A 25,215-nucleotide genomic window follows, 5' to 3' on the forward strand; every position below is an offset into this window, starting at 1 on the left:
GGCCGAGTTATGGTGACATGGGCGTGACCTAAGACGGCCTATAGGCCTACATGCTGATTATAGATTCTGCTGTAATTCTAAACATTCCTGGATCGTAAATACAGCCAATACTGGTTGAGGACATACGTGACTAAATTTGACTGATTGACTGCCATTGGATTTTTTTGAATTCTCGTTTTTTCATGTCATATGAAAGCAGGGAATCATAGCTTCAAATTGACATATTGGTTGTTCAGTTTGGCCCACCAGTTTTGGAGATATGGCTTATAGAGTAATGTCTTGCAGAAAACAGCGAGTTGAGAAAACAGGCTTGAAAGGTTCACTTCTGTGGTCTCTAACATTACACCTAGCTACATGTTTAAGCATTTATTTCATATTTACATGTCGATTTCAGCTCTGACACTTATTTCAGACATGCTCTAGTATGTGAAGAGTCTGCCTGTGCTATAAACCCATTTTGGAAAAAAAATAAAAGGTTTTTCTCCTCTGGTGAAAAGCTGGAATTTGCGCGATGGCAGTCTCTCAGTCAAATCGGCACTGCTGATACAGAAAATAAATAAATGTAGTTTTAAGTAGTCTTTACAATATTTCCTGTGTTTAATTACTTTGACTTAATACTCTCACTGTGTAGAAATGGCGTCCGTCAGTAGTCTCCTGTCCGAAGAGCACTTTCTGTGTTCTACAGTTGGAGGCCATCGATATTGTCCTTTTCTTTTTGCTGAGGTTTGCGTGATCTGCGCAAAAGGACAGTTAACCCATTTTGGGCGGGAACCCCTTTTGGTGTTTTAAACATTGTTATAATTTAGCTATTGAAAAATAGCAGATCTACAAGCTCATAGCGCGCCACCGAGTGGCTTGTAGGTCTGCTATTTTTGAAAAATCGTGAAAATATTTATTTCAGAAAACTGGAGGATTTAGAAGGATTTTTTAAAATGTTGAGGTCAGGCCTAAATGGGTCAAATGATAAGGGACAATATCGGTGGCACCTAACTGTATATGCGTGGATGTGTTTACCGATCTGGATTAAGAGCGTCTGCTAAATGCCTAAATTGTAAATTGATCCATTCACCATTCCATGTGGACACAACTACTGCAAAACCTGCATCACACACTACTGGGATACTAATGAAGTGTGCCACTGCCCACTATGTAAAGAAACCTTCGATAGGAGACCAACACTACTGGGATACTAATGAAGTGTGCCACTGCCCACTATGTAAAGAAACCTTCGATAGGAGACCAACACTACTGGGATACTAATGAAGTGTGCCACTGCCCACTATGTAAAGAAACCTACACTACTGGGATACTAATGAAGTGTGCCACTGCCCACTATGTAAAGAAACCTACACTACTGGGATACTAATGAAGTGTGCCACTGCCCACTATGTAAAGAAACCTTCGATAGGAGACCTGCATCACACACTACTGGGATACTAATGAAGTGTGCCACTGCCCACTATGTAAAGAAACCTTCGATAGGAGACCTGCATCACACACTACTGGGATACTAATGAAGTGTGCCACTGCCCACTATGTAAAGAAACCTTCCATAGGAGACCTGCATCACACACTACTGGGATACTAATGAAGTGTGCCACTGCCCACTATGTAAAGAAACCTTCCATAGGAGACCTGAATCACACACTACTGGGATACTAATGAAGTGTGCCACTGCCCACTATGTAAAGAAACCTTCGATAGGAGACCTGCATCACACACTACTGGGATACTAATGAAGTGTGCCACTGCCCACTATGTAAAGAAACCTTCGATAGGAGACCTGCATCACACACTACTGGGATACTAATGAAGTGTGCCACTGCCCACTATGTAAAGAAACCTTCCATAGGAGACCAAAATCATCCGTCAATACTTTTATTTCTGAGATGGTTCATCAGTTCGGGAGTCACAAGTGGAAAAACGAATATGAAGCAAAGACTGAGGCTGAAGTTCAGCAAATGATCCAGGACAGACAAGTGAGGATTCAGGAGTTCAAACACTCAGTAGAGCTCAGCAAGAAGGAAGCATTCACAGCGATGGCAGACAGTGTACAGATCGTCACCGCTCTCAATACATCTCTGGTGATCTGTAGTGAGAGGAGCCAGGCTGAGCTCATTGCTGCAATTGAAGAGAAACAGAAAAAAATAGAGAAACAGGCCCATGGCTTCATCAAACAGCTGAAAAAAGAAATAACTCTGCTAGAGAAGCGGAGCTCTGAGCTGAGGTCTGCTGATCATGACGGGGAAGACGGTAACATCCAACTTCAAAAAGAAGAAAAACATGAACGTATTACCTTTTTCCGATAACTAGTAATATAACTAATTGCTTCCACATTGAGTAATACAACACATTTACTATTTTTCAAAAGTACAGGCCTTGGTGGTGACATGAGTGTTTTGTGTTTATTTATAATGGGATTGATTGATTGATTGATTGATTGATTGATTGAAAGTTTTATTAACTACAAAATGGGTACAGTCCAAGGAAGGTACAGATCAATACAAAAACTGCTAAGGGGGTAAAACCAGAGAAAAAGCACTAAAACTTGTTTACATCAGGGTCCTCCATTTTCAATTCATCAAAACATCTAGACATACAAATATACACATATACACAAGAAATTAATAAAGATCATCAAATACAGTTAGAATAAACGTGAACAGTAGCCTACAGAATAGAGGGGGGGTTTCAAATTACAGCCGCCCGTAAGTGCTCTTTGAGAGTGGTTTTGAAGGAAGCTAGGGATTCGCATTTCTTAACGGCTGTTAGTAGGGCGTTCCACATTTTAGTGACAGGAGCTAAATTCATTTAACCCCTTGTTTGAGCCGAATCTGGGTTGAACGTGGTTTGTTGAACTCCTTCTGGCGTTGTGATCGTGGACTTCGTTGACATTGAGGAAGTATTTTGACAGGTACATGCCATATGGGTATCTTAGTGTAGTGAATCTTGTAGACCAGGCCCATTGCAAGTCGCTGTAGCCTACTGTCATCAACCCTAAGCCATTCCAGCTTATCAATATAATAGAATGGTATACATTTGTATCTAAACATGCAGTAAATTACATGGCAGATCTTTTGCTACACCACCCTACAACATAACACACTGGAGTACAAGGCCCATTTGTTTCACCCAGTGTCAATTATCTAATGTAATCCTGGGCGCTACACTTCCACTGCCAACCTGGGGGGCCAGTGTCCCCAGCGGGAATCGAACCCAGGACCTTCTAGCTGTGAGGCGACCGCACAATTGTCCCCATTCATTATTTTAAAAGTAAGGATGGACGGACATTTTTATTCAGTTGTTGTTGGTTTATTCAGTATGAAGTTAATTTCACTAAGTTAATTCAGGATTTTAATGAATGAGAAAGAAGACCTGGGGAATATCTCCAAAGGACGAGTCCTATGTTGACAGGAGCAATATTTACATAAGTACTTTTTTTTCTGTCTAACCACCTACATACCTACAAGTACAAACAGACGTTTAATTATTTAAATTGTAAAGTTTTTACCCAATACTCTGATGTCTTTTCAAAATAAGTAACTGACTGAAGCTCATGTCACAATGTTTATCCTTTCTTCCTCCAGTGTAGTGTGAACATTCTGGTGCTTCTTAGAACCTAGTGAACTAGTCTATTGTTACATTGGTTACATCAGTAAGGTTTTACTCTAATGTGGACACCCCATGGTGGCTATTGAGGGCTGACGTCACAATGTACACTGTGGAAAGGTTTTTCTCCAGTATGGTGACTTGCCAACCTGAAACCCTTGCTACACTGGGGGACATCAGTACTGTTTTTCCCCAGTGTGGATACGCTGGTGTGTCTTCAGGTTACTTGATTGACTGAAACTCTTGTCACAGTTTTTACAGTGGAAAGGTCTTTCTCCAGTGTGGACACGCTCGTGTGTCTTCAGCTCATTTGATCGACCAAAGCTCTTGTCACAGTGTTCACAGTGGAAAGGCTTTTCTCCAGTGTGGACACGTTGGTGGTGTGTCTTCAGCTCATTGGATCGACCGAAACTCTCGTCACAGTGTTCACAGTGGAAAGGCTTTTCTCCAGTGTGGACACGCCGGTGTTCCTTTAGGTGACCTGACCGACTGAAACTCTTGTCACAGTGTTCACAGTGGAAAAGCTTTTCTCCAGTGTGGACATGCTGGTGTTCCTTTAGGTGACCTGAGCGACTGAAACTCTTGTCACAATGTTCACAGTGGAAAGGTTTTTCTCCAGTGTGGACATGCTGGTGTGTCTTCAGGTTACCTGACTGACTGAAACTCTTGTCACAGTGTTCACAGTGGAAAAGCTTTTCTCCAGTGTGGATACGCCGGTGTTCCTTCAGGTGAGTTGACAACCTGAAACACTTGTCACAATGTTCACAGTGGAAAGGTTTTTCTCCAGTGTGGACACCCTGGTGTCTCTTCAAGAGAAATGAGATACTGAAACTCTTGTCACAATGTTTACAGTGGAAAGGTTTATCTCTAGTGTCGACACGCTGGTGTGTGTTCAGGGGACCTGACTCACTGAAACTCCTGTCGCACCGGTCATCATCACCGCCTTCAGTGGACTCCCCCCAATCATCACTGTCCTCAGTGACTTCAGTGTCAGACTCAAGTTCAACTTCAACTTTAGAGCAGTGTGAAGCGATGTCTTCTTCAGTATTATCCTCATGATCATCTTCACGTTTCACTGCTAGTAATGTCAACCATGACCCATCAGCCTCCTCTGGTCTTTGAAATATCTCTTCCTGTTCCTCTTTAATCTGTAGAGGCTCTGGTTCCTCCTGTTCAGGAGAAATCTCCTCTTTACACACAACCATGTGCCGGATGTCTAGGAGCAGAAAAATAAGATAATGGTGAATACTGGATTCCTAAAAAATATATATTTTATATTGACCTTATTTCATCAGGGAAGTCCATTGAGAACATGCTCTCTTTTGCAAGGACAAGTACAGTATGATCACAACGTACAAAAACTACAAACAACACCATTTTACATATATATAAATATAGTGAAATATTTCACCCAGCCCATTGTCTGCCCCAAAATCGCCGATGGACGATATATTTGCGCTATTAAAGCAATATGAGAACAGCTCACAGCGGGTTGAAAAAAAGGCTGATCTACAAGCTCTCAACACAACGCATCCGTGGCGCGTTGAGAGCTTGTAGATCTGCCTGTTTTTGCAGCGCTGTTCGCGGCGCGTTGAGAAAGCAAAGCAAAGCAAAGTTATTTGTTTACCCAGGGTGAATGGACTAAGCTCGAGATGCTTGTTTACAGCCAGACCCTGCTCATAGAACATTTCATGGTAGGGGTTCAATGCCTTGCTCAAGGGCACTTCAGCGGTGGTAATTTTAACGTGCCGGTCCGGGGATTCGAACTGGCGACCTTCCGATAACAAGACCGCTCCGCAAACCGTTCGGCCACCACTGCCTGTTTTTGCCGTGCCGGTGTCAGGGTAAGAACGTGACTCCACGTCCACGTTGTCAATAACAAAATAAAATAGATTACAGGTGGAGATGAAATTAAGTTGAATTAGACAGGCTAACATCACTACCATGGCTGGTGCAGTGGTGGTGTTGTTAGCTTTGCCACTCCTCGTCTTTTCCTTTACTTTCTTTTTTAATTCCCCCCCCCCCAATAAATAAGTTAAAATAAAACAGAACATAATACACAGTGGGGCTTTCTTATAGCGATATCAAACGCCTTAAGACGAGCCCAGTCGTCATGAGCACCCCGCGTAATGAATTTATAGGACGAGTATACCTGTCCTTAGTATCCAATGTTCAGGTTCAAAGGTTAAGGACAGTAAGTAAGTAAGACCCCCCAAGTCGGTAAGTCATTCCAGTGAGGGGATATACCACAGCAAAAGCTTGATCACCCTTTGTTACCACATCGTCAGATGATTCATGTATGAGTCAGACATTGAAAGATCGTTAATAACAAAAGGGCTGCTAACGTTAATTTTACGCTCTTATTTGTCAGTTTTATTTTTGACTGTATGCTATTGCTAATGTCCTTTTATAATGTATTTCCTTTGCTTAATGTTTTATGTAAAGCACATTGAAGTGAAATTGTTGTTTAAATGTAATATATAATTGCCTTGCCTATAGCTTTAACTTTAAGATTTTCGTTTTGACCAAAAAATATTACTTACAGCACCTTAACTGTTTGTAAGTGTATGTGACATGAAACACATTTAGCTAAAAAAAACAAAAAAAAAACAAAGAGAGACCGTGAAACGTACTGAGGTGTGGCTGGTCTTCAGGTTCCTCCTGTTTCACTGAAACGGGTCTGGATAGATCTGGAGAGTTCATCTGCATCAGTAGTCTGGACTCCACAGAGTCTGCAATTAAACAAGTAAGACCAAAGAGTTAATTAGGATTCATTGAGAAGAGAAACACCTCTTATACTCAACTTCAACAACAACAGACAATAAGGAAGGACTTTTCAACTTGGCAAGTTACTGCTTCACAGCACATTATAAATAATGAAACTGTGTTAAAAAGCTCTAAATTGTGAAAGTACTCATTGTTCTGCCTCCCAGGCAGTTAATTTTGTGTTTAGCACCACCTGTGCTTTTTTTTTTTTAATAATATTTATTTTATTTGGAAAAAGCAGTACAATAACAGCATTTCTATGCATACATAGGACACAAGTGCAGTTCCCAGGATTTTTTTTTCACCCCTCTTCCCTCCCTCCCCCCTCCAAGTGACTCCATCTCCAGTGTCTCTGTAACATCCTTGCTTTCTTCAGGACCACATATCCACCTGTGCTTCTAGTGTGGTATTGCAACAGAAGTAGGACTGGGGGATGGGCAATTTGAGTGTTCAACCTCTTGTGAGTTGTTGATTGCAGGAGTAGCACCTGTTCTTTATTGGGAGTAATTAGGGCACAGGCCAGCTCAGTCATTTTTGGAAAAGTACTGCTAGAGAGCAGAGTTCAGTCACTCTTGGAAACAACACTAGGTGCGTTTCCATAAAGCCGTTTTTTTGCGCATTAAGGCTCTTGCGCAAAATCTCCTGGATGGAAACACATCAAAGTGCGAATAAGTCTCCATTTTTCGCAAAAACACTTTTTCGCTTGGAGGTTGCGGATTTAGGCTTTTTCGAAAAAAGGGAAATGCGCAAATAGTGTATGGAAACACTTGCGGAAAAGGTTTTTAATTAGAAAGCATTGAACTCGCATTATATCGCTTTTGAACAGTTGGAAAATAAAATAAAAACCGATGGGGAGGCAGTGGAGTGAACGGTGCAAGGGAGGGTGGCTAGAGGGAGAGGGAGTGATGTTGTGGATACATATAAGGTCCCAATTTACTACTACCCGACCCGTCCGATTAATAATTGTGTAGTGTGTTCAAAGATCCCCAACCCGACTCCATATGAAGTCTGAATCCTCCCGAGTTGATCGGGGCGCTCCGATCATTTTGATATCTGGATCGCTAGGCCTACTGTATGGATGCACACACACACACACACACACACACACACACACACACACACACACACACGGTGTAGTAGACTAAACTTTTATATAACCTAGCTGCCTGGGTCCCTGCAGGCTATTCGATTTCGATCCATGCATATGCTTCATCTATTCTTATATATTCATTGCATAAGATAAGCAACCTAAACGTGTAGGCTAAGTTATTTACAACTGTTTGCAGCTGCAATCAATCAATTTACAGTATAAACGACCAGTATGCTCCAATCGAGTCCCGCGACATGGCTACATGTGCCCTGAATATATTAAGACAAGCATTACACAACAAATCGTTCTTTGTACGTTCTTTGACTGTATAGGTGTCAATACTGTGAAAGCAGCAGATGCCCGCTGGCTTGCTGTAGACTTGCTGACGGTCGGTCAGCCGCTGACCAGGGATCAGATTACAGCGCAGTATATCTGTATATGGGGTCCCGTCCGAAAATTGAGAGCACGCACAAGCGCATCAAATCCCTAAATCAATGGTGTGAACATGGATTAGGACTACTTTACATGAGCCTCACTTTACTGGCAAACAGTGCCAACTACTGCATATTTAATGAACTTATTTAATATGCGCATTTTATCAGTTTAATGGGAACACCGACAATTCGCTTTTCTTTTTTCGACTTAATGAACATACGCTTCCTTTTTTCGCAAAGGCTTAATGGAACCGCACCTAGTGTTAGACAGCAGTCAGATTTTAAGTTTGTTACAGTAAGTGGATATATTTATAGTTTGCATTTACATAATTCTAAATGTTACTTTTTGTCTCTGTTGTTTGCTGATGGAATATTTGTGTTTCTGTTTTGTTTAAATTGCAGTTTACCATATATACTTTACACACATCAAGGAAATTAAAACCGGAGCTAGAACGCTACATCCTGACTCCGTGTGGTGTTTAAAGGGAGTTTGGCTGGCTGTCAATTAATGGAGACACTGTTGGGAGGACAGCACACTCATTGCTATAGTGTTTGTTCAGTAACAGGAGTCTCCATGTCTCTCCAGCTTTTAATTAAACTGAAAATGCATTTTCAGAAACTGAAACTGGGATACCAGTCAGGATACAGACTGAACAAGTGGTATTGTAAGTGATGACATAAAGAAATGAGCAGAAAAAATTTGAACTTTTTGAGACCCCTGTTATTGAACAAAAAGTCTATAGCAATGATTACTATCGGAATATATTTATTTAAACTTTTTGTTTTAACACTGCAAATATCACTTACACTACCTTTATAAAAAGTTGTCCAGCATCAAAAAAACAATACAGAAAAAAGCCAATAGTAAATAAACAACCTTCTTTTTCATGTGCATCACTTGAAAAATGAAAATAATTTGCATCAGCAAAGCACTTTGATTGATTGATTGATTGATGACTTTATTAACAGTTTACAAATAGTACAGTGGTACAATTTTACAATGATGCCAAAAGGACAACACAATTAAAAAGCCATATGGTCTTGTTTCCATTGGGGTGTATATGGTCACTTGAGACTCAGTGATCTGAACGTTTGAGTTATTATATCAGACTTGTGTTCTTTATGGTGAACGGTGCACTGGGGCATGATATAGGCTACATGTAGCTATAGCACAAGCTATAGTTTATAGTTACTGTAGCAAAATTAGTGTTAGTGACACTCCACAGACTTTATAAATGACGTAAAGGGTGATCAAATGTAACCATTGTGGATTACATGTTTTACATTGAACTGGATTATAATTGGATGAGCAAGTCAAACATTAGGACAACTGACAACTATAATTATATGCAGTATATAGTTGATGCTTGTTAAGAAGTGCTCTTAATTGTATCTTTTATTATGTACAGAGGCAAACTATTATTGTTTTGATTGATTGATTGATTGATTGAAGAATTTATTAACAGTTTGCAGAATTACAGTACATTTCAAGCACAAACTCAATACAAAGGCTGTTAACTGTGAGTGGACGACCCAATTAAGCATTACACTTGTTTCCAATAGGGTCCACCATGTTCAAATCATCAAAACATTTAGAGACGTACAAATAGACACTTCTATAGACAGAACAGGAATTCATAAAGGAGGTAAAAAGGGAAAAGGGAAAAATGATGCATGTTTATGCGTAATTGAACACTGATCAGTGCCACCTGCAGTGGGCGTGTATGTGATTATGGGTGTGTCATGTGTTCAATAAAAAGCCTCACTTGCTGTGAGGACAGCGTCCTGTGGAGCTGTGAATCTGAGCTGTCTGTGTCCGTCTACATTTATTTTCCCTCGTCAGTGTGGTGCTATTACAGTGGTGGTCTACAATGCTGGGGCTGTGATGAACTTAGCTGAACAATGCTACAGCTTTCTTGTGCAAGATATACTATTTTAAGCGATTCCTGACTTTTCTACCTTTTGATATAGGCCTACAAACAACGTGGAAGTACAGTACACAATACAATACACACATCACTAAAAATAAGGACAGACAGACAGTTTCATTCAATGACTTCACTTGACATTCAAATTAACATTACTGTGTGCAAATGGCAAGGTAATAATCTCATTTACAAGTTAATGATGTTAATGATAATAAGTTTGCACCTCAGTGATTATGGAGATTATAGTGCTATAGTTACTAGTACAACAAAACAGTAAAACAGTGGCATAATCAACATAATCAGCTGCAGTTGTAATGTGTTTATGATCACATTAAATTACAATCTAGTATAAGATAGATATAAGAGTATAAGTAATTGTCTCAAATGATGATTCATGAAGACTAATGGATGAAACACAACAATTTGTTCATCTTTACCTGTAGGCTACTTCACTGCGGTTTGCGTTTCAGTGGGAGCTCCTCCTGCTGATTAACGACGATACACTTTTTAAACGACACGTTTTTAGTTGCTTTAACGGTTGTTGATGTCAGTCAACATCAACAACCACGTTGTTTTCACATACAGTATCACCACCTCTGATAAAGCGACATGTCCAGAAGACGTTTTGAGGAGCTGAAGTGTCACTCACTGACACTTCTACACTGTAGAATTATAAATTACACTGTTTCTCTCGCACATAAGTTTATTTAAGAATACAAATCTACCATCTTTGGTTCAGAACACAAACAAAACACTGCATTGCGGGTATGATCCTCTTCTTCTGAGTTTCTTTCTGTCAGACTAGACGCCAGGTTGACGTATTGTTGCTGCCCCCCACTGTTAATCTTGGGTATTGCCCATTGTGGGAAAAGTGGGCACAGTGACACAGTCTGCGATGTCTGGCATGCATTCACTCACTCACTCACTCACTCACTCATTGTCTCCACCAGGCCGAAGGCATGGGGAGAGAGTATGTTTTGCACTCCGTCCGTCCGTCCGTGTGTGTGTGTGTGTGTGTGTCCGTCCGTCCGTCCTTCCGTCTGTGACCAGCTAATCTCCGGCACCGTTAACCCGGTCGATGCCAAATATTGCACACACACTCCCTGGATGCCAACGATGAACCTCTGCCCCAAAATTTCCAGAACGGCCGGTTATAGCGCCACCAGGAGGCCGCTTTGTGCAAAACAAGTTTTTGGACAGTACACCTACAGATTTTGTCCAAACATCACGCAAAATGGTACACAGTCTCTCTAGAGCCATTCAACGAAACGGGTCTTTCAGATTTCTCAGACTCCATCCTGATTGGCTAAGATTGGCTTCCAAAGTTCGCAGGAGTGCTCAGTTTCAAAGAAATGCTGCAAATCATGAACACATCGTGTGATTTCCGTGAAATTGTGCACGCACATTCCCACTAGGCCGAGGAAGAAATGCCACATGAACATTTTCAACTCAGCCTCATGGTGGCGCTATAACTGGCCGAAAAGTGTTTTGACCTCTAACTGCACGGATCTGTGGATAACTTTGTATGCCAACTCCCTAGAGGCCAAGGAAAAACCTTTGCCTGGAATTTTTCACATCTGCTCTTTATAGCGCCACCAGGAGGCCGACATATGTAAAACACATTTTCTAATATTACTCCTTCAGAATTTATCCAAATTTCACGCAAGTCGGTACACATCTTCTTCATAGTCATGTAATCAAGACGGGTTTGTTTGATTTCTCATCATCCACCCTCATTGGCTACGATTGGCTTCTAAACTTTTCAGGAGTAGCCCGCTTTGTACCCATTTTGTACAAATCGCCACAACTACTCAACACAGCGTCCGATTGTGGTGAAACTGTGCATGCATATTCCCACTAAGCTTTGGAAGAAATGCCACTTGACAGTTTTCAAATCAGCCTCATGGTGGCGCTACAACAGGCCAAGCCGTGTCACACACACACACACGTTTATATTGCTCCTAAACATTTTGCCAAACATCACACACACACTCCTATCCTCCTGGTGGAGACCTGTGCCCAGAAGGGCACTTTTTCTAGTTTATTCTTTCTTTTCCCTGCCCCAGTGCTTGGTATTCCGTAGCCTGGCATTGCCAGACTGATCACATGGGATGTTGATTGATTGATTGATTGATTGATTGATGTATTAACAGTTTGCAGAATTACAGTACATGTCAAGTACAACTGTGAGTGGACGACACCATAAAGCATTACACTTGTTTACAATAGGGCCCACCATTTTCAATTCATCAAAACAATTAGAGACATACGAATATACACAATATAATATATGTAGCTATAGCTACATGTAGCTATAGCACAAGCTATAGTTTATACTTTACTGTAGCAACATTAGTGTTAGTGACACTCCACAGACTTTATAAATTACATAAAGGGTGATCAAATGTAACCATTGTGGATTACATGTTTTACATTGAACTGGATTATAATTGGATGAGCAAGTCAAACATTAGGAAAACTGACAACTATAATTATATGCAGTATATAGTTGATGCTACAGCTTTCTTGTGCAAGATATACTATTTTAAGCAATTCCTGACTTTTCTACCTTGTGATATACAAACAACTTGGAAGTACAGTATTTTTTGATTGATTGAAAAATGTTACAGTAATTACAGTACATTTCAAGCACAAACTCAATACAAAGGCTGTTAACTGTGAGTGGACGACCCAATTAAGCATTACACTTGTTTCCAATAGGGTCCACAATGTTCAGTACACAATACAATACACACTATATCACTATAGCGGACAGACAGACAGTTTCATTCAACTTCACTTGACATTCAAATTAACATTACTGTGTGCAAATGGCAAAGATCACATTAAATTACAATCTAGTATAAGATAGATATAAGAGTATAAGTAATTGTCTCAAATGATGATTCATGAAGACTAATGGATGAAACACAACAATTTGTTCATCTTTACCTGTAGGCTACTTCACTGCGGTTTGTGTTTCAGTGGGAGCTCCTCCTGCTGATTAACGACGATACACCTGTTTTGACTATATTATATCAAAACACTATAACTTTTGACTATATTATAGTCAAAAAAGGAAATCATCATAGAGGAGGTAAAAAGGGAAAATAAACATATACAGTGAGGGGGAAAAGGGGGTGGGTGGGGGATTCAGAATTTACGGGGGCCAGTTTCGAATTGCAGCCGTCCGTAGGTGCCCTTTGAGAGCGGTTTTGAAGGAGTCAAGGGATTTGCATGTCTTAATGACTGTTGGTAGGGCGTTCCACATTTTGGTGGCATAGGAGCGAAATTAATTTAGTCCCTTGTTTGTGCCGAATCTGGGTTGCACATGGTTTGTTGAACTCCCTCTGGTGTTGTGGGTGTGGACTTCATTGACATTAAGGAAGTATTTAGACAGATACATGGGTATCTTGGTGGTGTATCGAATATTGTGGACCAGACCCAAGATGCAAGATGCTGTACTCTGTCGTCAACCCTAAGCCATTCCAGCCTGTCAAAGTGGGCAGGGGTGAGGTGGGTTCGGGGAGTGAGGCCAAGTAGTAGCCTGACCAGTTTGTTTTGGGAAGTCTGGAGCCTAGTTTTAAGGGCCTTAGAGGTGCTGTGGTACCAGGAGGTGCATGCATAGTCGAAGAAACCTTGTACGAGGGCAAAAATCTAGTCAGTGCACTGCGCCCGGGGTGTGCTGGGTGCCCTGTGCCCACACTGACGACCCTACTCAGAAGTTGGGGCTGTCCAGTGTGCGTCACTGCGGTGTCTCGAGCGCTCCCCGGCGGTGAAATTGGTCCTTTGAGCTTTATTATTACACACGCATCAACATGTAGAGTCTACATGCTGCTGAAAGGTAATTCAGAACAACAACCTACCTGCTGTTGGTTGTAGACCAACCAACAGCAGGTAGGCTGTTGTTCTGAATTACCTTTCAATGTTAAAGGAAGGTGTTTTGTCGTTCGTAAATAAGCCACACTCAGTGCCCTCTGTGACGTCACCGCACAGTGCAAAGCAAAGCAAAGCAAAGTTCTTTGTTTACCCAGGGAAGTGGACTAAGCTTGAGATGCTTGTTTACAGCCACACCCTGCTCATAGAACATTTCATGGTAGGGGTTCAATGCCTTGCTCAAGGGCACTTCAGCGGTGGTCATTTTAACGTGCCGGTCCAGGGATTCGAACTGGCGACCTTCCGGTATCAAGACCGCTCCGCAAACCGTTCGGCCACCGCTGCACACAAAAGACTGAGCACATTCTTCGTGCACATTTCCGAACACACCCGTAGTGGAGTAGAAAAGTATTGGAAATTGGAAATACTCAAGTAAAGTACAAATACCTCAAAATTGTACAGTATTGGGCTACTTTGTTACTTTCCACCACTGGTAGGCTACTAGCCTACTATCTGTACTTTGACTTTTGCATACTGAACAGACTGGTGTGGTTTACAAAGCTGGTGAAACCAGTTTGTTTCTTTTTTTGTTCCTGTCTTTGCTCATTCCTTCACAGCTATAGCTGCAGTTAAAGCAGTCTGTTTTTTCAAGCACTGATCGGAGTTAAAGCAGACATGACCATCAATAAATTCACCATCGAATATGATGCTCTCAATGATCGAAACATCTTCACCAACGGAGATTCAATAACAGGCAAGATTGTTGTAGTTTTGCATTTGTTTTTATTGTCATTGGGGTCTGCTATAGTAGTATTTTATTTGTATTGGTCATATCAGGGGTGAAAAAAGGTCAGGGGAAGCAAATTGTGAGCTTGTAGATTTTTGCTATTCTATTTCTAAATCTATTTTAAGATTCGGAAGATAAAATTGCATATCCACCCAAAACGATATGTACATTTTGTAAACACAATACAATTTCAGTTAGTTTCCTTAAGCTATGTTTTATTTCAGTTAAGAAATGTTGTTTTGTTCCTCAAAGTTATATTTAACTCTAAAAACTGTGGTGATGACAGGCAGAATCATCGTGGTGACGTCGGGTCAAACCAAGGTCCAGTCGCTGACCTTCACCGCCAAGGGCAAAGCATCAGTGTGTTGGTCTGAGCATCATGGACAGAACAACACCGTGGTTTATCACGATAAAGAGAAGTATTACAACGTGAAACACTCCATTCTGGCAGGTAATAAGAAAAAAAAACATGTTTTTCATTGAAAGCCCAGAGCACCAGTTTTGTGTGTGTGTGTGTGTGTGTGTGTGTGTGTGTGTGTGTGTGTGTGTGTGTGTGTGTGTGTGTGTGTGTGTGTGTGTGTGTGTGTGTGTGTGTGTGTGTGTGTGTGTTGTTTCATTTCATTTCATTTAAAGCCTAGGACCCCCATTTTGGTATGCGTGGGACCACTGACCCATAACTTTGAGGGCGCTATCTTCCACAAACTGAACCAAATGAATGGACAATTTGTGTACACTCAGAGTTACGGGGGTCTGTGGCCAAATGCATACCAAACTTGTGCACCATGTCCGTATGTATCTGTCACAGTGGCGATCGTGATACCCGGTGCAAATATTTTGTTTATGCATGCATGCAAAAGAAATAACAGAAAATACAGATTGTTTTTATTGAGAAATACATTCACAATAACCATGTGACTTTGTTTAGAGTCGGTGATCAGGCCATAACCATGTGACTTTGTTTACAGATCCCCAGGAGATTGGACCAGGCCGCCATGTGTTTCCTTTCACCTTCCAGATCCCTGACAGGTATAGTTTTCTTAAGGACCTGAGTCCAGACATATGCATTTGGCTGCCGAGTCCGACCCCCATCTGAAAACATTTTGTGCCAAGAGACAATTTCTATTCCAAATTGTCCAAATTCATTCAAGAATAGCTGAAGGAATGTATACAATAATGTTAAAGTTGTTAAACAGATTTCAATTAATATTTAAGACTTTTTTTTGTTAGGAACCCCCTCAATGACCAACTTCGACCACATTGTCAGTACCACTGACCACAGATCATATAAGACATGGTTACTTACTTTATGCATTTTGCTTTTGCTGTGTGACATTTGTGTGCAGGAGTTTGCCATCCACCTTCAAGACACACACGGGCAAGGTGGTTCATTCCCTGCAGGCCAAGCTGAGCAGATCCATGAAGATTCCAAGCAAAGACAAAACCCAGTTCACCTTTGTCTCCAAAGCAGACATGGCCCTGCCTGGACTCATGGTCAGTGGTAGCTATGGTTCACATGATGCTCGTACTTGATGCGGCTTAACTTCCGCCTGTTTTACGCGATCGCTACATTTACATTGTAAACGTGTACATAAACATTCAGATTTCAAATATGAAGTACTCACCACGTGGGCCACGGGTGTTAGAAATTTGCTGGTACAGTGATTAGCATTGCTGCATCCCGCGTTGTTTAATAAAAAGCATTTTTATCCGAGCTGTTCTTTTGCCATTGGCTTTCAACTACGCGCCCCTATCGGTCGGGAATAGTGTGGCAGTCTGAAACACTGGGTGTGTTCGATATAGGCACGCTGATCGCACTGCCAATACAGACTAATAGGCGAGTGCGCTCCCGGTGTGCAACTGTAATTTTCCTTAACACACCCCGTTTGAGAAAAGTAACCGAGGCGCTCGGATAAAAATGTTTTTTATTAAACAACGCGGAATGCAGCAATGCTAATGCTAATCGCTGTCCCAGCAAATTCCTAACACCTGGCACACGTTCAGTACTTTATATTTGAAATCTGAATGTTTATGTACAAGTTTTCAGTGTACTGTAAATGTAGCGATCGCGCAAAACTGGCTTCAGTTGCGTCATGACTGTCATGATTATGACAGTCATGTTTCAGGCCTAGGTGGAAGCTACTTTCAAATACATACAGTGGAGTCCCGTATGTTTTGTTCCTCAATCTACCTATAGAAGTCAGCCTGGAACAGACCAACAGAATGGGACTGTAGTATATTGTCGGGTGGAAACCTCGACAGAAACTGTTACTTTTCAGGATTCAAATTTAACAGTAGCAGAAGTAGCAGATCGATGAGCTCAAAGTCTGTTGCTTCGCAGCATATTTCAAGCTTGTAGATCTAGATACGTTTGATGCTTCTGTGTGACACTGCAGTATATAACCATACTGAGTGTGGCGTGTCATTTCAGGAGCAGCAGTACGGCAGTAAGGACAAAGACGTTGTTTTCTTTGCATCCGGAAATGTATCTATGAACGTATTCACTGAGAAGATGGGATACCTGCAAGGTAAGGTTTGCAAAATGTGCAAAATTTGATCTGGGTTATACTTTTAGCATTATTTTGTATAAATCTGTACCACCGTGCCTTTTTAATATTCTCAATATTATTATGTTTGCAAACTGTTAAAGTATTCAATCAATCAATCAATCAATCAATCAATCAATCAATCAAAAAGTCGACTAGCTGTTTCCCTCTTATCACCACTAGGTGACAGCAAAATCTATATTCAAAATTTTAACGCAATTAATGCATGCTTAGACCCGCCCTATACATCCCATAATCCCATCCACTGTGTGTGTGTGTGTGTGTGTGTGTGTGTGTGTGTGTGTGTGTGTGTGTGTGTGTGTATGTGTATGTGTATGTGTATGTGTGTGTGTGTGTGTGTGTGTGTGTGTGTTTTTGTGTGCACGTACACGACACGTGTGTGTGTCTGTGTCCTTTTGAGATTCTGAGGCTTCGTACACACATATCAGACGAACATGATCTGTGCTGTCCGTGTTTCATGGCCGCTTCAATGCTTTTCCAATGGAAGTCACGTGGTTTGACCAAACAGTTGTGTGTGATGGGGGGAGGGGGGCAATCAAACACAAGTGTTTGGTCAAACCACGTGACTTCCATTGGAAAAGCATTGGGGCGGCCATGAAACACAGGCAGAGCACAGCACAGTTGTTCTTTATGTGTGTACGAAGCCTGATAGGCCCTACAGAAACAACGTTTGAGAAACACTGACGTGTTGCCATTCTCTCTCCCCCGTTCCGACAGGAGAGTCCCTGAGCGTGACGGTGGAGGTGGTGAACAGCTCCACGCGCAGCGTCAAGCCGAAGTTCGAGCTGTACGAGAAGAAGAGCTACTTTGGCAAAGGTATTTACGGCCAGAAGAGGAAGTGCCGAACCTCGACCATCCTGAAGGACAAGGACGAGTCCGTGGAGGAGTCGAGCAGGAGGACCGTGTGCAAGACCATCTGTCTCCCGACAGAGCTGCCTCCCTCCATCTTGAACTGCAAGATTATCAAGCTGGAGTACAGACTGAAGGTACGTCTGTCTGTCTGTCTGTCTGTCTGTCTGTCTGTCTGTCTGGAAATTGAGTTGGTACTCCAATGAAGTTTAAAAATTGCAAAACAATGTTTTACATTTTTACATCGATTACAAGTCACCACTAGAAGTAGTTGGCCTACCGGTTGGATCATGACACATATACCCTAATTTATTAATGAAAATGAATCGTTGATTATAATTCCCTTCAGGTTATCCTGGACGTGAAGCTCGCCAAGGACCCAGAGATTAAACTACCTATCGTGGTCCTCCCAAATATGAACGACTGGTCTTCTTCAAAGGCCCTGGAAGCATACAAGCACTGAGGGAATGTATCAGTGAAAAAATCATACTCAGACAAATGTGTCCGTAACAAGACTTGGCTATTCAAAGCACGTTACAATGGTCCATTCATTCATACATTGGGAGTAGAGACAGTGTAGTGCCTCAGTAATCTAGGGTCATAGGTAAACCATGAACCTAGAATCAGTCTACTCTAAGCAGTATATAAACAAATCACACCTGTGTGAACTGAGTGGTGCAACTCCCCCCCCCCCTCTCTCTGTCTCTCTCTCTCTGTCTCTCATTAGCAGGCAGCAGTGCAGCACTATCTCTCTCTCTCTGTTTCTGGCACAACAGCACCACTTTTGGTACTCATTGGTACTCGTGCTCATAGTGACATAGTTAGGTGAACACATAGGTGAACATGAACACATAGGTGAACACGCACATTGCTGTTCCTTGGAGTGGTTGCACCACTCAAAAATTAATGTGTGTGTGTATATGTGGTAAATGGTAAAATGGTGCATTTATATAGCGCCTTTATCCAAGGCGCTTTACATAGATTGTGCATTACATTCACCCATTCACACACACATTCATACACCGATTGCGGCGGAAGCCATGCAAGGTACCAACCAGCACATCGGGAGCAACTTGGGGTTCAGTGTCTTGCCCAAGGACACTTTGACATGTAGACAGAAGGAGCCGGGATTCGAACCGCCGACCCATGGATCATTGGACGACCTGCTCTACCTCCTGAGCCACAGTCGCATTGAAACTATACTGTACAAAGTATAGGATGCTAGGTCAACAAGACAACAAATGTAGGCTACTATTTCCAAACGGACAAGGCCTCACATTGTGAACTTGTAAATCTGCTATTATTTATATGAATAAAGATTATTGTTGTTGTTGTTGTTGTTGTTGTTGTTGTTGTTGTTGTTGTTGTTGTTGTTATTAGGTTGTTTTTTTCATTACCTGAAAAGTCACAGTTTTGGACATATGAGCAGTGGTGGAAAGTAACTAAGTACATTTACTTAAGTAGGTATTTGTACTCCACTATGCAGTGGAGTACAAATACCTACTTAAGTTAATTATTTAAATGATGCGTAGCTTGCGGAGTTAGTTCAGTCAGAAATACTCGAGGGGTTTCTTGTGCTCAAGGGCGCATACATACTCTAGGGCCCTTTCTGAAACCAGTCCCTTGACTTGAAGTGCTCTCAGGAGGTTCCCTCGTCAGAAAGTGCCCCTCCAGCTGAAACAAGTTCCCTTGATTAGGGTGCTGGGTATACAAAACTGTTTGGAAATACACTCGCCCTCCTTGTGCAGAAACAGGAAACAGACACCATTCGTTGCCATGGTTACCATCACGCAATTGCGTTACCTGTTATTTTGTTTGTACAGTTATATTGCATTGCATCGTGTATGTTTGTGACATGTGGATTTCATTAATATGGAAAAAGGAAATACAGCGTGACTGTCAAAAATGACATGTCATATACATCCATGGTGTTTATAAATCATTGTGTTAAAAGTTGTGTGGTTTCATAACTTTCATTTATAGTTTTTTCACGGTGGGGTAAATAAAGAGCCCTTGTGAACATCAGTTGGAGCATTGTCTATTCTGCATCAGATGACGATTGTTTAGGAGGAGTTTATTTATCATTTATTTGTGGTGGTTCTTACATTTGTAGGTCGCGGTTTCCATGCGGACACAGGGCTGCACAAGGCAATCGAGTCTAGATCGGCAGAGACTCGCTCTTGAGGGCTTTATAAGCCACTTCCACTCAAGGCTGCTTGGTTTCGGACGACACTTAATATGGCGCAGCCTCGCGTGAACGCGCATATCGAGGGCAAGTGTGTAGAGCGAGTGGCGAGGAGCTGGTTTCAGAAAGGGGCTAGGGGTTAATATGCTGCATTACTATGTGGGTGTATTCTGTGTGTGCAAGACCCACATGTCATTCGCTGATGTGGCAGTCAGCTGACCAATTGGGCGGGCTACCTAGACTGCATGCTCTTCCTGCCTTCCTTTTGCTTATGGTTCCTGGTTGTTATGTGATGTTTGCTCCCACCACCACCCCAGCACCACCGTTGGGCTCTGTTTTTTATGTTCACCATGTGGGGTTTTATTGTATACTGTACATGTTTAATGTTTAATGATGGTGTTTGATTGTGCCGAGCAGAGCCGAACGCCAAGATAAAATATATGCACAAATGTATTCTCATTCTATAATAAATATTGGTTAAATCTATTCGTGAGTTATCTGACTGAATTATGATTACAAAAGATACAGTACTTCAGCACTATATGCATTTCAGCCATTTGAGAATGGCCGATCTACAAGCTCACAATGTGTTGTATTGTGATGCATTGTGAGCTTGTAGATTGTATTTCTACATTGCAGGATTGGTACTTTTATTTAAGTAAAACGTGAGTACTTTTTCCACCACTGCCTGAAAAGTCACAGTTTTGGACATACAGTATGAGGTTTCCACCCGACAGCGACGGTATAACAGTGTCTCATATTGTGGACCATGCTGCGGGTCGTGGGCCCAGTGTCTGGTAACCGTCTGATCTCGGGTTACCAATGTGAACGCGACACCTGCGCTAAGATCACACACGCAGGTCCAGAGCATGCCATCCTCATCGGCATCCTTGTTCATTCCAGAACAGACACAAACCAACAGAATGAATCAACTGGATGCATTTTAACCTACGTAGTCTCTCATACTGGATGGTTTCGTTTGGAACCGTTTTAGAATCGAAGCCGTGTGTGACAACTGAACAACCTCATAGTAGAGAACTCTATATGATACAGAGAGAGCGTTCTGCATTGGTTCATCATGACAGTGAAGCATTTCTCTGTGGAGTACGACAAGGTAGGGCTGCTGCATTATCCATTATTGTAGCGATTTAGTGATGACTCTAAATTTATAATAGTTTCTGTCGGGGCAGAAACCTCTTGTGTTTGCCACATTGTGCAAAGCATTTTGAGAATATGAAAAGTAACCGTTTTGGACATACAAGGTTTCCACCCGACAGACGATATACACACTTTATAATTATCAACAAATCCAATAACTGAAATGATGGATCATACACTGCCGCCAATTTAAAAAAAATATTTTTTCTCATCTATAAATATAGATATAGTTTGTATTTCTTGATGACATTTATGTCATTACATGAGAATTACTATTCTATGCTCTGTTGATTAATTGAATATACATATGACCAGAATTGTTTGTGTTATCCTTTTAGAATGTAGTATCTTTTAGTGTTTTACTACACTTCAGTGGTGTTAACCATTAAGACCTGGAACACATCTGTGTCACTTTAGCTTTTAACTTTATACTTTAGCTATTGTAAAATAGCAGATGCTACGAGCTTGTAGATCTGCTATTTTCTGCTATCCTCGATCCTTGTTTTTTCACAGCGAAAGTTTGAAACTAAAATCTTTGCCTCTGGGAACAAAATATTTTGAGATGGGGGTCGGTGGCCAAACATATCATTTTTTAAGGGTTTAGAAGAAACCTTCCCCCACAATGAGCCCCCACATGCATGGAGCTTTCCCCACGATAACAGAAAACAGAAAATACACCAGTATAGAGCCCTGATGGACTCCAGTCCAACCCCAAGTGGTTAAATAATGGATCAAATGCATTGGTTAGATTAACTGTTAACTGTACTTTTTGTGACAACAAGGTGAATGACAGAGGGACGTTCTCTCCTCTTGTGACAACAAGGTGAATGACAGAGGGACGTTCTCTCCCGGGGACCGCCTCTCCGGAAGGGTGGTCGTGGTCACCGGCAAGGAGGTCAAAGTTCAGTGTTTGTTGGTCAAAGCCAAAGGAAAGGTGGAGGTGAAGTGGCCGTCGCCAGAGGGGGCACCACCCCCCGCCGTCCTCAACCACACAAAGAAGAAATACTTCTACTTTGAACACATTCTACTCCAAGATAAAGGAGATGGTAATTGCCAATTTGTGGAAAGTACATTTACTCAAATACTTGAGTACAATGTTGAGGTACTTTCACTTTACTTGCAGGACATTATTCAATAATTAAAAATAATTGCTCTATTGTTTAGGAATTGATCATTCAAAAGACATTGACTTACAGTACGCTGAAACAGCTCTCAACGTCACTCTATTAGTACGTGAACAAACACAAAGGGATTCAGACAATCACCAAAACCAGTAGGCCTACTGTTTTTATTCCCTCTACGTATAGGTATAGGTATAGGATACACACGTATGCTCGCATGCACACGAGGAGGATACACACATTTTAAACAATAGAGTGATTCTATATATTTATCAATTACCTATGCTTTATAGGATCTTTTAAATATTCGTATGGAAGTTGCTCAATTTAAGTTCAGTATCGAGTTTATTCTATAGGTTTACCCCAATGGTGGATAAACATCTCTCTTTGGTGTTAGTCTTTGTTGAGCTTTAAAAAAAATCCAGTTCCCTTGAGTTCATCTGCTTTATTGGCTTAAAGGTATTATTACGAACCTTACGACCATATATGGGGTCTTGGCTCCAAAGGAGTAATATATGAGCGCTGTCAAGGATCACAAACCCATTCAAGCAAAAGTGTATTTATTTGAGAACAAGGTTTCACAAATCAAGACAGGGCAAGCTGTATGTTTATGTCGTCAGGGTGGCCAAGGCTAAAACAACAAACAAAACTCCCCCCAACCCTACCTAGAAAAGAAATAGTCTATACTACACCAAAAAGAAAATTACAATCTAGGCTCCCTGACTAAACAGTAAACAATGAGTCAAAACTGGGGCACAAAAGAAATAGCAGCACACCCTTACCCTATACAGCTTCCCTGGTGGGGGTACACGCAGGCCAATGGCTTGGGATACTTAGACAGTGGTTTATTATGAGTTTAACTTTTAACAACTTTGTCTGACTAGTATTGGCTAGACAGACGCACAGGGTCTCAGCAGCATGTGTTTGGTACAATGGCAAAAGAGGCTTGTGGGCTGTTCTCTCTCTCCTTTTATATTGGTTGGTGATGAGGCCCAGGTGTGTCACCATCTCCATGACACGCCTCCAATCTCCACTGCCACTCCCACCATCCATCATCAGCACTGGAAAACACTCACATTAGATTATACACAGACCAAAACACTGTAGGGCCACATAGGACCGTAACACCCCTTCCCATAAAAATAAACATGTACACTTTACAATGTTCAACTTAAATGGGTAAATGGTTATTCAACCATAACTGAAAAAGTATTAACAAGTATTAACAGTTAACACATGATTTTAATGTATGGAATTTGATCTCACCCCCACTCGCGGGACAGAGCGTCGGCCACTACATTGTTGGCCCCCTTCTTGTGTCAGATGTCCAGATTGTAGTCCTGTGCCAGCAGAGCCCACCGCATCAATCGTTGGTTGTGGTTGTACATTCGGGCCAGGAACACCAGTGGGTTGTGGTCGGTGTAGACCGTCACTGGTGATGGGCTGGAACCCACATAAACATCGAAGTGTTGGAGTGCCAGCAGCATGGCCAGAGTCTCCTTCTCTATTGTTGAATACCCCAGCTGGTGCTTCTTGAACTTGGCGGAGTAGTAACACACTGGGTGGTTGATGTCATCTGTGCTCTCCTGCAGCAGGACTGCTCCTGCTCCAGAAGCACTGGCATCCACCTCCAGCGTGAATGGTCGAGAGAAGTCTGGCGCAGCCAGAACTGGGGCACTGCAGAGAAGAGACTTCGCACACTCGAAGGCATGTTGGCACTCATCTGTCCACACAAAGGGTTGCTTAGGACTAGTTAGTCTGGTTATGGGGGAAACGACTACAGAAAAATTCTTGCAGAAACATCTGTAGTACCCAGCCATTCCTAGGAAACGCTTAAGTTCCAATTCAGTGATTTGACTTAATCTAAATATCACTTATTTTTTCTTTTTTTCTGGATAATCCTCCCTACTATAGAGTGTGCTGACCATATAAGGAGTTCCTCCCTGTCCCCAGTGAGCCCCTGGGGTAAAAAAAAACCTAGTTTTGGTGGCGGGTGGCAAAGCCTTCATCCAATCAGGATGAGAGGGGCCTTCCTCCAAATCATGATTGAGTGGGGGCGGGCCTTGATGCACATGCTGTTGGCCTGTTGCACTTCCCCCCACTGTAGAGCGTGCATGTGCACATTTTGTTACCGGGGCGGACTGGGTGGTTTTCCAACTCACTCAAATCACTGAATGCTCCTTTAAACAGATTGGAAGTAAGTTATTGAATAACTTGTACATTGCGGTGTTATGGTTGACCATGTCTTCAAGTTTCAGTGTGCGATTATAATGGATAATAATAATAACTGCACTTACATTGTCATTGACAATGTAAATCAATGAGGAGCACATTTTGAATTATCAATTTCTTATGAATGGAGCAATATCTTTTGATTTCTTGTCCACCTTTGAAGTTACATCATGGCAAGTTGCCATTGATTATATTGATCAAAACTGTTGATTGAGCAGTTTTTAATAGAATATTTATATTTTTTATTTAATTTTTCTCCTTAATGTCTTTTTTTTCAGGCTCTGTAATCATTGGCCCGGGGAAAAGTGTGTTTTCATTCACCTTTGAAATTCCAGAAAGGTGTGTGTTCCTTTGAATACAGTAGTGCTGATTTTGACTGCAAATTTGGAAAAAGGTTTCATATTTCTTGTCATCTGAAATGTTTTAGTCTAATGGCATTGTAATGCCTGATTTTACACTTGGTTGCATGCTGAAAATAACCAATCTACAATCTTGTAGATCAGCTATTTTCAGAGCGCAACAACAACCAAGTGCAACCAAACATAAAATGACTTGTCTTTTAGTTATACTGTTCTCCACTAGTTCGTCCCTAACATTTTAGTGTAGTTTTTATTCG

General features: G+C 41.6%; 2 protein-coding genes across 2 annotated transcripts in view; one reads left to right on the plus strand and one right to left on the minus strand.

The window, feature by feature from the left end:
- Nucleotides 1–3,415: 3,415 nt before the first annotated feature.
- LOC306933855 (uncharacterized protein) lies at nt 3,416–6,338 on the minus strand. Its single transcript, XM_079516190.1, has 2 exons — nt 6,243–6,338; nt 3,416–4,825 (listed from the first exon to the last, which is right to left on the minus strand). The coding sequence occupies exons 1-2, from the start codon at nt 6,316–6,318 to the stop codon at nt 3,786–3,788; spliced, it is 1,116 nt and encodes a 371-aa protein (XP_079372316.1). The 5' UTR covers nt 6,319–6,338; the 3' UTR covers nt 3,416–3,785.
- Nucleotides 6,339–14,366: 8,028 nt separating this feature from the next.
- LOC306934284 (uncharacterized protein) overlaps nt 14,367–25,215 on the plus strand; it is a gene marked incomplete at its 3' end in the record, with an annotated part of 33,244 nt that continues 22,395 nt past the window's right edge. Inside the window, exons 1-8 of the mRNA XM_079516855.1 lie at nt 14,367–14,457; nt 14,777–14,941; nt 15,456–15,516; nt 15,834–15,981; nt 16,919–17,015; nt 17,772–18,040; nt 22,070–22,292; nt 24,878–24,938. Coding sequence (XP_079372981.1) covers nt 14,379–14,457; nt 14,777–14,941; nt 15,456–15,516; nt 15,834–15,981; nt 16,919–17,015; nt 17,772–18,040; nt 22,070–22,292; nt 24,878–24,938 — 1,103 coding nt within the window. The 5' untranslated portion in view covers nt 14,367–14,378. The remainder of the gene's footprint in view (nt 14,458–14,776; nt 14,942–15,455; nt 15,517–15,833; nt 15,982–16,918; nt 17,016–17,771; nt 18,041–22,069; nt 22,293–24,877; nt 24,939–25,215) is intronic.

The sequence above is a fragment of the Electrona antarctica genome (assembly GCF_951216825.1).
Source record: "Electrona antarctica genome assembly, chromosome: 12".
Taxonomy (NCBI): domain Eukaryota; kingdom Metazoa; phylum Chordata; class Actinopteri; order Myctophiformes; family Myctophidae; genus Electrona; species Electrona antarctica.